Genomic DNA, 13,639 nt, shown 5'->3' with positions numbered 1-13,639 from the left:
TATACATGAACATATCCATTTGATATTTTTATGTGTAAGTGTTTTATACTCTCTGCAGATGTGACGGTTTAGCCTTACTTTTAGAGTATCCATTTTTCATCATGATAATCTGAATTCTTTTCAGATGTGTGAACTGAAGAGCAAGTGTAAGAGGACAAGAAGGCCTTATGTAGCACTTTTCAGGAGATGAGTTAAACCTTAAAGAAACCATGTCAGCTGCCAGCTTTCAGCAGCTGTTCGAGGACATGGTCCTGGCCACCCACCAAGCAGTCAGGCACTTTTTAGCAGGCTGAGTACTTGCTAGTGAATCGAATGAAAGTAATCTTTGTTCGCATCAATTTTAGATGCTATTCGGAGGAACCCACATTAAAAAGCAAAGAAGTAGATAGCCACACACGTGATAAATGCTCTGGAGGAAAAGGACAGCGACAAGAGCAGGAGGGTGGTCACAAGAGGCGAGGGTGAGGTTGAGACCCCAGGGATGGAAAGGTGAGGGAAGAGTTGAGCCCGACAGGCAGGAGGAGGACCACGTGTGCGGGGTCTGGGGGTGGGCACCCGGGAAGGAGCAGCCAGCCAATGCCCGTCTGAAGCCTGTGCGCCATCCCGGAGCCTGGCCCTGCTTAACCTGTGGGCATGGCTCACGATCCAGCGATGGGGCGTGGCGCCCAGGAGCTCCCCCTCCTCACCAGGCGTGTGTGGGGCAGCTGCCACGCCGTGTCCTGGGATGGGCAGGCCCTGGGGACCGGGCACCCACCTGCTGGCCTGCCATCACAGAGCTCGGGGTCCAGTGAGGGGCAGGTGAGTCCCCTGCGGTGCTGCTGGTGACCCAGTGAACGGTATCGAGCGCTGATCTGTAGCCTCCCTGCCACGAGCGTGCGGAACCGGCGCACGTTTGCCAGCTCAGGAAGGACCCAGGCGCGCAGGCCCTTTGAGGGTAAGGTCATGGCTAGTGTGGGTGAGTGGGGTCACGGTGGGATCCTGACTGTGGTGCCCCCTGCCTCCCTTAAGAGCACAGCCAACCCTGCCCGCGTCCGCGCCTTCTGGCCTGCCTGACTGGAGCTGGGGGTGGCTCCCTACTACTCAGGCCGGCTTCTCTGCTGTCCCGAGTGTGGGGCGCTGGATTGAAGAGCAAACTGGGAATGGAGTGACCCGGGTTTTCCTCTCACCTGCAGTGCGCTCTCAGGCGTAGAAAGACTTGGTTAATTAATGTCGACTGTTGCATGTGTTTGGGCCTTGCGGATTGCTAGGGGCAGCACCATACGGCTGTGCAGAGGCCCCCCGGGTCACAGTGCACTCCCGCCTGTGGGCTCCTCCGTTCAGACGGCAGGGGAATTGAAACTTGATTTGGGAAGTTATGTCTTCGTTGGAAAACTGCATATTCCAACATAATATGCAGTTTTTGTTTTGTTTTTCTCAGCAGTTAAGGATGTTTCTTTCTGAACTCACAACAGTTCTTTGTATGCTATTGGGATTGTATATGATTGGTCCTTTCCCAAAAAGTTTTTAATTTTGAGGACTTTTTCAGGGTTCAGGACTCTTAAGCTTCTTAGTGTTGTCATTATCTGAAAACAAGGTGGTTGGTTTTTGTTTTTATTTTATTTTCTGAGGGAATTACTTGTAATAGGCTCCAGAATCCAAAATAGCATTTTTTTTCTAATTTAGATTTTAAAGCACGTCTGTGCCCACGGTAGGCACCGTCTGGTCAGCCGCTGAGCCTCCGTCTGTGTTGGTTCGTTGCTGTGTTTTCTTCCAGTCTTCGGGTACAGTGTTGCCTGTTGAGTTAAACTCCCCTGTACTTTCTGTACAGAATTCATATCCTCTTCATTTAATGTTGTACCATTAGCATTTACTGGAAGGAGGTGATTTTCTCAGGACCGGTACGGTGTTAAAGTGGATGTGGATTTCTGATGTGCACGGCCAGCTCCTTCCAGCAGCCACACGGGAGTGTCTTGTGAAGCGTGGTGGTGGTGACGGGTCGTCCTGTCGTGATGCTGCCCTGGTGAGAGGGTCGCACACGACGTCCGAGCTCACCCACCTCTTAGGACTGCCTCCTGCCACACTCCGAAAATGTGCATTTGATTTTTCAGGGAGTGAGGTTTTATAAGGAAATACTGTCTGCCACTCTGAAGCCTGCATTTTAAAGAAGGGGCTGTAATTCTTTTATAGGCTTTTGAAAATAACTGATACTTTAGAAGTGAAGTTGCTCAGTCGTGTGTGACTCTCTGCAATCCTATGGACATTATCCACCAGGCTCTCCCGTCCATGGGATTCTCCAGGCAGGAACACTGGAGTTGGTGCCATTCTCTTCTCCAGGGGATGTTCCCGACCCAGGGATCAAACCCAGGTCTCCCGCATTGCAGGCAGACACTTTACCCTGTGAGCCACCAGGGAAGTCCCAGTTGAAACTTTAAGATAACAAAACTGAACACCATATAAGTGTAAGACATGTGCATTTATAACTTATTAAACCTACGGCCAAACTGTCTTTTTCTGTCTCTCCAGGATGAAGCATTTTAATAAAGTCCTTCATTTTTTGGTAACATCTGTAGTAGAATTATTAAGCTCCGTTTACATTTTGTGTTATATGAATATTGGAATTTGCTGGGACTACAGGAATACTGTTATAAACTAAGATCATTAGCTTTAAGTCATGTGGGTGATAAGTCTAATTAGAAAACCTGATATTAAAAGATTGTATTTGTGAGCAGTGGCAAGAAAGTGTCAGTTTATAAAGAAAAGCGCTAACTTCTTGCCCAAAGTCTTATTACTAGTGGTGTGTACCACTTGGTTTTTCTAGCTTATATGCAAGAGAAAGCTGAAGCTGTTTAAATTAGAGGTATTCTTTCCAAAATTCTGCTTAGGTTCTTATAACCTAGCTTATACAGAGGTATTTAATTTGAAAAAAATGTTTGGGTGCTTTTTAATATGACCGACTAATTTTGGCTCTTTTGAGTGGTGCACATAGAAGATGCTCATGGGATATTTGTAAGCGCATTCAGCTGGACTCCACTTAACTTAGACCTATCCACGGAGCAAGGGAAGAGTCCTTGTATTTCTTTGAATGTAAATAAACACAGTCTTTCTCCCTGTGAACCACGCACCAGGCGTGAGTGGTGGCACTTTGAAGGATACTTTGGCGGTGAAGGTGAGGCAGCCGCCCTTACCAAACTCGTGCTGTGCATCACTGCAGTGCCCGGCGATGTTTTCTCCAAAGAAAAATGAATAAAGTCATTAAAAAAAAAAGAGTCGGTCATCTCGAAGATAAGGAGCAGTAAAGTGGGTCCTTTGTGGAGACCAGGCAGAAGGAGCTGTCTGGAAGGGCAGGGGAAGGAAGGAAGTGAGCTGCGGGAGGTGGGAGCCAGGCACAGGAGCGCACCACGCCCACTGGCGCGGGGAGCTCGCCAGCCTCAGCACCGCCTCTTTCTTCAAAATAAAAACTATGGGGGAGACACCCTGGGGCCCATCCAGCAAGAAGTATTGCCTCCTGCCTTTACTACCAGCCACACCCTTAGACTGGAATGAGAAGTCCCGACTCATTGACCAGCTTTAACCTCAAACGCTTCCATTTTGTTCCTTGTTTATGTTTGGCATTTGACTCTTGCTGTAAACCTTATGGATAAGCAAATGCCAGGTGGAGAGGCTTATGCTGCACAGAGTCTATTCATAGACTATTTAAAGTCTCCTCTAAAGTCTATTTAGATGTGGCTTCACCAGGATATTTGCAGGGCTGAAATTACCAGTGTATACAAATATGAATTACTGATTTAAAAAAAAAAACCTTCTAGGTCACTTTTAAAGGCAAGTCAGTAAGTTTCCTATTGAGTAGATGTTCTTTGAACAGACATATGGTGAAGCCTACTAAATGAGTATTCAGGAAACATGTCTACCTGGCCTAGTTTGAGGATTGTAAGACGGATGGAAAGTAAAGGCGCGTTATAGGTGTACAGAAACACCTTCCAATGACAGGCGGGGCACCACCGCCTGGCAGGCCAGCTCACAGCTGGGATCAGTGTAAGAAGGAAAGAGCTTTGTCATTTTCTCTCACCTCTTGATTCTGTTTCCTCTTTGAAATACTCCAGACTTGGCGGGTGGAAGGGCTTGAACTGCACAGCAGGCGTGAGAGCCGCTGCGCCGCTGGGCTTGGCTGTTGGGGGCGCAGGCCTCTGCTTTGCAGTGCACTGCTCCTCAGGACGCATGCGCTGTCACGGTGCTTGCCTCGTGGCCGCTCTCTACGTAAAGAAGAGCTGGATGTTGACTCGCCTTACCTCATTGTTTTCAGAATCACGCATATGCTTAGATCTCAGAGGAAAACTTCTCACTGCTTAATTATCCTGATGATTCAGGTTTTCTTTGAATTCTAGTATTTCTTGTACTACCATATTTACTCATAAAAACTATTACGTAGTGCTAGTCTCGTAACTGGGGCTTCGCTGGAGGCTCAGTGGTAAACAGTCCACCTCCCAAAGCAGGAGACGAAGGTTTGATCCTTGGGTCAGGAAGATCACCTGAAGAAGGAAATGGCAACCCACTCCAGTATTCTTCCCTGGGAAATTGCATGAACAGAGGAGCCTGGTGGTCTACAGCCTGTGGGGTTGCAAAGAGGCATACTTGGTGACTAAAGAGCAACAGCAGTCTCGTAACTAGAAGGGCGTCAACACATTAAAATGGGATGCTTCCATTAAGAAGCACTTACATTTTTCTAATTGACTTTCAGTTCAGTTCAGTCACTCAGTCGTGTCCGACTCTTTGCGACCCCATGAATCGCAGCACTCCCGGCCTCCCTGTCCATCACCATCTCCCAGAGTTCACTCAGACTCACGTCCATCGAGTTAGTGATGCCATCCAGCCATCTCATCCTCGGTCGTCCCCTTCTCCTCCTGCCCCCAATCCCTCCCAGCATCAGAGTCTTTTCCAGTGAGTCAGCTCTTCTCATGAGGTGGCCAAAGTACTGGAGTTTCAGCTTTAGCATCATTCCTTCCAAAAGAAATCCCAGGGCTGATCTTCAGAATGGACTGGTTGGATCTCCTTGCAGTCCAAGGGACTCTCAAGAGTCTTCTCCAACACCGCAGTTCAAAAGCATCAATTCTTCGGCTCTCAGCCTTCTTCACAGTCCAACTCTCACATCCATACATGACCACAGGAAAAACCACAGCCTTGACTAGACAGACCTTAGTCGGCAAAGTAATGTCTCTGCTTTTGAATATGCTGTCTAGGTTGGTCATAACTTTTCTTCCAAGGAGTAAGCGTAAGAATTGACTTTATTCACAGTGAATTTTCTACCATTTATGAGACATACCTAATCAGCCTGCAGTTAGTTCTAGACATTTTACAAGATTAAGCATTTTAGTAACAAGCTAAAATCCGCTGCAGTACTTACAGTTCACATTTGATTGAATTTTATCAGCTCTTTTCTTTCTAAAGTGTAATTTTTACAAGTTTACCTGGTAAAAAGATAGACTGCTCTTGAACAGATTGCTTTGGTTTATTTACCTGTCATGCTAAGTTCAGGTGTGTGTTGAAGAAGCAAATTAATTTTATAACAAATCGAGGTTTTCAGTTCCTTAGGGCCCTGCTGCTAAAATATTCGTAGCAGTTCTGATAGTTCTTCTTGTCTGCGCTTTTTTAGCTGCTTACTTGATTACAGCTGTAGCACCAGTTTCATTGACTTGTAACCACGGGAGGCTCTGGGAGCTTACCTTTGAAGGCTGTGGGCTGTGTGGGACGTTTGAAAATGGGCTCTTGGGGCACGGAGAGGAAAGCGGCCGGAGCTGCAGTAACACAGGCAGTAAAGCGCCTCTGAGCCACTGCGCCAGTCTTCAGAAAGAGAGCTCTGCTCGCGGGCTTAGTTCCGTCTTCAGGTCACAGTTCAGATACGGCAAAGGAAGGCCTGATGCTTTTCCTGTGAGACCTAGTGCAACTCAAGTAAATGTTGCTTGAAATCTCCTTTGGTCATAAGATAAAGCTGAATAAGTTTCTAATATCGATTCTTAATATTCTTGGCATTTTCACAAAGCTTTTTAAAAACCCTAGCTGGTTTGGTATCAGTCACTCAGTCGTGTCCGACTCTTTGCGACCCCATGAATCGCAGCACGCCAGGCCTCCCTGTCCATCACCATCTCCCTGAGTTCACTCAGACTCACGTCCATCAAGTCCGTGATGCCATCCAGCCATCTCATCCTCTGTCATCCCCCTTCTCCTCCTGCCCCCAATCCCTCCCAGCATCAGAGTCTTTTCCAATGAGTCAACTCTTTGTATGATGTGGCCAAAGTACTGGAGTTTCAGCTTTAGCATCATTCCTTCCAGAGAACACCCAGGGCTGATCTCCTTCAGAGTGGACTGGTTGTATCTCCTTGCAGTCCAAGGGACGCTCAAGAGTCTTCTTCAACACCACAGTTCAAAAGCATCAATTCTTCAGAGCTCAGCCTTCTTCACAGTCCAACTCTCACATCCATACATGACCACAGGAAAAACCATAGCCTTGACTAGACGGACCTTTGTTGGCAAATCGGTATCAAAAGATAAAATTAATATGAGGGACTTCCTGGTGGTCCAGTAGTTAAGACTACGCTCCCAATGCAGGGGCCTGGGTTCGATCCCTGGTGGGGGAACTAGATTCCAGAGCCTGCATGTTAAGATCCAACATATCTAAATGAATAAATAAAAATAATTTTTTTAAAAAGAAGATAATATGAAATCCAGTTTTGAATAAAATATTCAATATGTCCAGACCTGAACTGATACTGGCATTGGCTCCTCAGAATCACTTCTTGTGGGACTTGTTAAAATTTTGATTTGGTGGAACTGTGCTAGGCCTAGGGAATCTTTGTTGTTAAGGAGGACCCTCTTCAAAAATTCCTGTCACAGGCTCAATGGTATGATATTTTAGCCTTCACATGCCAAAGGACAAAATCAAGGGCATTTTGTAGGTATTTGTGTTAACAAAGAGAGAATTCAAACTTCCACAGCCTTTTTATTGAAGAAATCCGCAATAGTAAGTTGCACACCGTGTTTCTTAGTGCAGGTTTACTGATGAGAGTTAGAGTCTTCTGGAAGGGAACAGCGTGCTGCTTACGGGAGGCCTCTGCTGTCGCCAGAATCAGGGGCGGGTGCTCACCGTTTGTGTGGATCTGGAGCGAGGCCGCGCATCCCACCCACGGACGGTGGTGCGGTCGGGCCTGTGGTCCTAGCGGGAGAGACCCGGGAGAGTTCCGTGGGATCCTCTCCGTGTCTGCCTCTGGGCATGGCCTTTACGTTGCAGCTTTGCTGTCGCCATAGCTGAGTGCATTTTGAAGTATGGATGCATTTTTTTTAACACTTGCATTTTGGTCTGAAAGATGTCGCTAGAACTATGTTTTATTTTCGAAATATCCGTCTGCTGTATGTTTGCATGAAATGGAGGCCCACTGTTTTAACTTGACAGCAGAGAACATGTTTTAAGTGGTTGGACATTGCTTGTAATTCCAGGAATGCTGATTGTCAGTGATTTTTGCATGCATGTGCGTGCTCAGTCATGTCTGACTCTCTGCGACCCCAGGGACTGTAGCCCGCCAGGCTCCTCTGTCCGTGGGATTTTCCAGGCAAGAGTACTGGAGTGGGATGCCATTTTCTTCTCCAAGGGATCTTCCCCACCCAGGGATTGAACCCTCATCTCCTGCATTGGTGGGTGGATTCTTCACCACTGAACCACCTGGGAAGCCCCTACCTACATAATGCATTTTGCCTTTAGGTTCGGATTGAACTTACTGGGAAGTGTAGTCAAGTCTTACCCAAAGCTGATTTTGAAAAGCCGTTCATTGTTCTGTTTTAGTGGTTGAAGGTGGGTTCTTGTTGTAGAAAAAATTGGTTTCATCCATTAGTTCAAAAATCTCACTGAAAATTTACATCTGCTGAGACATGGGACTGGTGTAATAGGGCAGGTCAGCGTACTCAGCTTTTCTTGGTGACCCAGCTTGTGGGCCTGGTGACAGTCCCATCCGTGAGAGTGGATTAAATCTTTCCTTAACAGCGCTGGTTCTGTAAGACAGTGTAGACCTCAGGTGTTGCCTGCAGAGTCCGTGCTGGTGAAGAGTCGGGGGGTGGTTTAGTCGCTCAGTCGTCTCTGACTGTTGTGACCCACGGACTGCAGCCCTCTGGGCTCCTCTGTCCGTGGGATTCTCCAGACAAGAACACTGGAGTGGGTTGCCATTCCCTTCTCCAGGGGAATCTTCCCGAAGAATCTGGTGTGACCGTTTCCACAGTCTGAAGGGGCCTTTCCTGCCCCACCGCCTTGGCCGCTGGCGGTCGCGCCGCAGGCCGCGCCCTCTGGCCCGCAGCTCGTCTGCGCAGACGGCTCGCTCGGGCTCCGTCGTCGGGCGGCTCGCGCTTGGCGCCGACCCCTTGAGGAAACCGCCGCTGGGCGGTGCGGGCCGTGCTCCCGCGGCTCCCGGAGGCCCGCCGGCCCTCAGCTGCAGCGCCGTTTCCCTTTTTGCCTCGTGGGAAGAAGTCCTGTGATGCGCTGTCCGCGTAACCTGTCGGCGCTCCTGCCTGGCTCTGCGCGCGGCGGCGTGCCGTTCCGAGGGCTCGCTCTGGCGCCGTGCTGCCCGGCGCCGTGCGCCCGCGGTGCGTGTGGCGCCCGCGCCCACTGGCTCTGCCCGCGGAGACGGCGTGCCTGACGCGGGCGCGCTGCCCGGGGGCGACGTCGGCGCGGCGCGGGCCCGCGGGCCTCACCCGTCGGCTCCGGGGGCGCCGTCAGGCCCGGCCTCGCCAGCAGCGGAGCCTGTCGTGTGAGCAGCGCCGCGGCCCGGCCGCCCTGCCCCGGGGGCGCCGAGCCGGCCGCGGGGGGAGCCGGCCGCCGGGGGAGCTCGCCGCCGGCTTTCGGACAGAGAGAAGCCCTAGGGGTGGCCTCAAACGGCGTAGATGTGAACAGTCGTACTCGGGAACCGGCTTTTCTTTGGAAGTTGAGGAAGTTCTCTTCAGTGATACAGCGCACACCGAGGCGAGTGAAGACGGCGCCTCAGTCATAACCGAAGAAGAGCGAGCCCCGCGCCCCGCGCCGTCACCCCCCGCGGACGGAGCAGCGCGCGCGGCGAGTCCCCGCGGAGGCGCCCGCTCCGGGCGTCGCGGGCCGCGGGGGCGGGAGAGCAGGCCTTCCCCGTAAAGCGGCCGCGCAAGCTGAAGCCGCTGCTCGGGCGCAAGTTCGGTGACTACCCCGCGGGACCAGGGGACTTCCTCGCTTTACCGACCGTTAGATGGAGGCTCAGCGGAGTTTAGGGGCTTGCCAGCTCGCCCAGCGCTGAGGAGAGGCCTCGAATCAAAGGTGACGTGAGACGGGGAAGACTCCGATCACCTCGGAAGTGGTCCGGGCACAGGACTGCGGGGGCCGGCCGGTTCCGGCCGGTTCTTCACGGGTGGTTCCCGAGCCTGGGGGAGCCGAGGGCCCGCCGGGCGTGCTGGGGGCGGCGTGGGGCCTGCGCGCTCCCCGGGGCGCTGGCCCAGGCAGAGGCTCCTGAGAACAGGGTGCCGCCGCTCCTTTCCCGTGTCCTTCGTGGTTCCGTGGCGAGTAACACACATTTTATATGTATCTTAAGAAATGTTTGTTGAGCTGCTCCGGATCTTAGTTGCCCGTTTGAACTTTGGTTGCGGCATGAGAGCTCGAGTTCCCTGACCAGGGATCAAACCCGGCCCCTGCCGAGGGAGCGCGGAGTCTCAGCCACGGACCACCGGCGAGGTCCTTTTTTATCTTTTAATTTGTTTTGTTTTGATTTTGATGTTGCAAAAATAGATTTTTCTCTGTTGTTTCCCCAGTGGAGGTCTTTAAAGCTCCTGTAGGGAATTTCTCGAGTTAGCAAATTCAGAAGAGTGTTCACCCTCTATAGCTTGTGTGTGCACACCGCACGTGTGTGTTTAAACTTGTATTGTCTCAGGGCAGGTTTGGGGGAAAACTTCATGCCTTAACAGCCAGCGGCCTCCATTATCACCACACCACGTGCAGTGAAAGGTCATTGAGGTTATTAAGATTATCATTCCTACTTCCAGTCATATCACCTGTGATACAAAAGATAAGTTAACATCACTTTTCTTGACTGAGGAGTTATTTTAAACCAAAACATGTTTTTCATAGGAATACTATTTTAAAGCATTTCTTGTCCTTGAATAGATACTGGCCAAATGTTAGGGGAGAAGGCAAAAGGCACCTTATTTAGGACTTAAAATGTTAGTGATAATCCGCACACTGAAATGTGTGAAAATGAATTAAAACGTTTTTATTTAGATTTTGAACACTGTTGAGTGCACAAAGGGCTTTGTAGATGATACTGACGCAACTGTCTGCAGTAGAAGTTGAAACTTGTTAACGGACCATATGCGTGTTTGTATAATTTCATCACGGGATTTTGGTGAGGTTATGAGTTCCCAATAAACAAAGGCACATTCTGAGACCTCCCCCCTCTTAGGGAGTGCAGTTAAATCAGGAAGTTTCAGTGAAATTTAAAATATTTCTTTGTGTTTGTATAATAATACCAAGAGGAGACCAAATGGGGGTGATTTTCCTGTTTTGAGAAGAGAATATAGTCACTCAGAACTGCCAAGTTACCTTGTCCATATTTTAAAACACAAAAACCAAAACCTGTGTACTGCAGAGTTAATCTTATCATGAACCCCCAAGTCCACATTTATTAACGGAAGTAGGAATTTTCTGGATTACGGGTAGATACTGCGTGCTGTGTGATCGCCGTCGTGTTTTGCAGCGAAACACTTGAGTAGTTTCACCCAGGAGGAGAAGTCAAGACCGCAGAGTCCTGTGGCAGCTCAGGTCGGCTCTGCTGCCGCGGGCGTGCTGGGGCCAAGCTCACAGGGGGCCTGTGGCCCGTCGCTTTGTAATCATCTGCCTCAGTTTAGCAGTTAAGTGTTAGTCATCCCCGACTCGCTTCAACCCCACAGACTGTAGCCCGCCAGGCTCCTGTCACGGGATTCTCCAGACAGTGAGACCCGAGTGGGTAGCCATTTTCTGCTCCAAGGGATCTTCTCGACTCAGGGATTGAACCTGGGTCTCCCGCATTGCAGTTCTCCAGGTGTGGTCCCTGGGCCACAGGGATTCCAGAAAGCCTTTAAAAGGAGGCTTCACGTTCTGCACTCTTTGTGGTGTCCCTGGAATGTCCTCTCCCGTCGCCGGGTGGACGCACGCCAACAGCCCCAAGCGGCATGGCTGCCGCTGCTGGAGCCTCTGCGCAGGGTGAGCCCCAGACACGCCACTCAGCGTCCTCAGCTGGAAACACGCACCAGTGAACCAGTGAAGTCGCTCAGTCATGTCCGACTCTCTGCAACCCCGTGAACTATAGCCTGCCAGGCTCCTCTGTCCACAGAATTCTCCAGGCAAGAGCACTGGAGTGAGTTGCCATTTCCTTCTCCAGGGGATCTTCCTGACCCAGGGATCGAACCCAAGTCTCCCGCATTGCAGGCAGATGCTTTCCTGTCTGAGCCTCCAGGGAAGCCCCAAGGAAAACACCCACCAGGCTCCCCTAAGACTGTCCTTGACCGAGCAGTAAAGACTGTTTCAGATCTCCACGGGAAGAGCTCTGGACGCAGCAGGCTCCTGCACAGACCAGTCTCTGGGAAGCGCCTTGGTGACTGGCCGTGTTGTGTCCGAGTTCACTGTATTTTTCATGGAACACCATTTTTCCTTGATATAGGCAACCAACTTACTCACACTTGGGCATTTGATGCGCCTTTTTTTTTTTTTTTTTTTTTTAAGAAAATGAAATTATTAGCCCACCAATTTGAGGAAAATAAGTTTGTTGACACTGATAAAACTTGAGCTTTCAACTACAAATCAGAATTTAGGAAAGCTTGCGTCTGCTTGCCACCGTGAGCTTGTCGACTTCCCGAGCCATAAGGCTTGTTATGAGAGTGTGATGGCAATGAATGTGATTTTCTCTATGTTATGTCTTGTACACTTGATGCCTGCTATATTCCAGGGCTTGATGCTACAAAATTGTTGGGGGGGTAAAAGACCCATTCCAAGTACAAAGTAGGCTTTTAGTAAGCTGTCATTTGTCAAATTCTGGTGTAGAAACAAAAATACCTACAATTGCAGAGGCTATTAAGATACTCCGTTTCCGGTGGCCAGACCTGCTTAACTGGCTGCTGCTGAAGTCCCCTGTGGTGACAGGGCGGGTGTAGGAGCAGTCGAATGTCTCACTGTCTTTACTAAGGTCGCGTGAATGAGTTTATTATTGGTATTTTTGAATGAATTAATGAGTAAAATATTTGTTAAGCTGCCTCATTTTACTTTCTAACATGGTATTATAGCTGTAATCCACTTAAACAAAGTCTCTTTGGGGTCCTAAAAAATCTTAACTGTGTAAAGGGAATCCAGAGACTAAAATTTTGAGATCTGCAGCTTTAAGGCCTCATGACTCAGAGTGTGGCCCCAGAAGTCACCTGATTGCAGAAACTGCCTACAGACAAGACCTCCCGCCGACTGTTCTGCATCAGGGAGGTACTGCCTTCTGGAGCCAGACCTGGGGAGCAGCTTCCGGCAGACAAGCGCGGGGCTGCAGAGACCCAGCGGGGGCTGAGCCCACAGCCTTCTCTGCATGGGTGCTCCCCACTCACCTGTCTGTCTGCTGTTCAAGGATTTCCTTGAGGAAGGTGTTCCCATACGCTTGAGGTGTCTAACACTGCCTGAAATCTAGGAGCAGTGTGATCCTAGAGAGTGTAGGCACTGGGGCTCAGGGCTCGGGGGCGTCTGTCTGGGCTCGCCTGTCCCTTCAGCGGTCCCTGCCTCATCCACGCTTTGCTCCTGTCTCAGAAGACGACCAGCTTGAGATGGGAGGCACAAACAAGTCACCCCACTGGGACTGCAGTCGCACGTTCATCTCGAAAGCAGCTTGCACCTTTCTCTCAGGTCTTCCCTGGGCACTTGCAGCTGCGTGGAGATGCCTACGTGGAGTCCTCTTTGGGGGGTGGTCGCAGGGGATGCTCGTGCAGAGACTGAGAGACTCCAGGGCTTTGGCGGAGGCCGGCATTTCATACGCGTTTAGTGGGGTCAGCTGCTCCGTCTGAAGTTGGTGACTAAACAGAGTATGTTTGGATTAAGTGTACAACCAGACAGTTTAACATAAACTGTTGTAGCAAAGTCTTCCATTTCTCAGAGCTAATAACGATTTATTTTCTTCTTGTTTTCAGGGTGAATCTGTAAAATATTTCCTGGATAACTTGGATAAGCTCGGAGAACCAGTAAGTTTTCAGGCAGTGTTTATGTTTACTGTCGTTAGAAAGTAGTAGCCAGGATGAGGAAATTTGGAGAAATTGTGCACTGAGCTATTTCCGTTTTCCTCGTGGCTGTATTCGGATTGTTCCTGCTTCATTTTTCCCTCCCTCTCCTCTCCTGACCGCTGCATTTCCACGAGGAATGCCCTGCCTACGGTTTCATGAAAGTAAAACCCTTTACAGAAAGAACTTTAGGCTCGAAAAGAAGACGGCACAAGAGCAAGTCCGCGCGCAGGCTTTGCTCTTCTGTAAGCGGAGGCAGAACACAGTGCCCACTGAGCTCAGAACTTTCCGGCAGCAGTTTTCCCATTCGGGACCCCCGTCTGCAGGGTGGGAGGGTAGGAAGCTGGATTCTCGAGGCTGTGACGCGGGCGAGTCACCCTTGCCGAGG

The 13,639-nt window shown here is 50.0% G+C and overlaps 1 protein-coding gene across 1 annotated transcript in view; it reads left to right on the top strand.

Annotated features, from left to right (window-relative positions):
- GNA13 (G protein subunit alpha 13) overlaps positions 1-13,639 on the top strand; it is a 33,299-nt gene that overhangs the window by 13,211 nt on the left and 6,449 nt on the right. Inside the window, exon 3 of the mRNA XM_015098989.4 lies at positions 13,165-13,215. Coding sequence (XP_014954475.2) covers positions 13,165-13,215 — 51 coding nt within the window. The remainder of the gene's footprint in view (positions 1-13,164; positions 13,216-13,639) is intronic.

The sequence above is a fragment of the Ovis aries genome, chromosome 11 (genome assembly GCF_016772045.2).
Source record: "Ovis aries strain OAR_USU_Benz2616 breed Rambouillet chromosome 11, ARS-UI_Ramb_v3.0, whole genome shotgun sequence".
NCBI lineage: Eukaryota > Metazoa > Chordata > Mammalia > Artiodactyla > Bovidae > Ovis > Ovis aries.
Note: the sequence above shows the minus strand (reverse complement) of the source record. Positions and strands in the feature narration are given on the sequence as shown.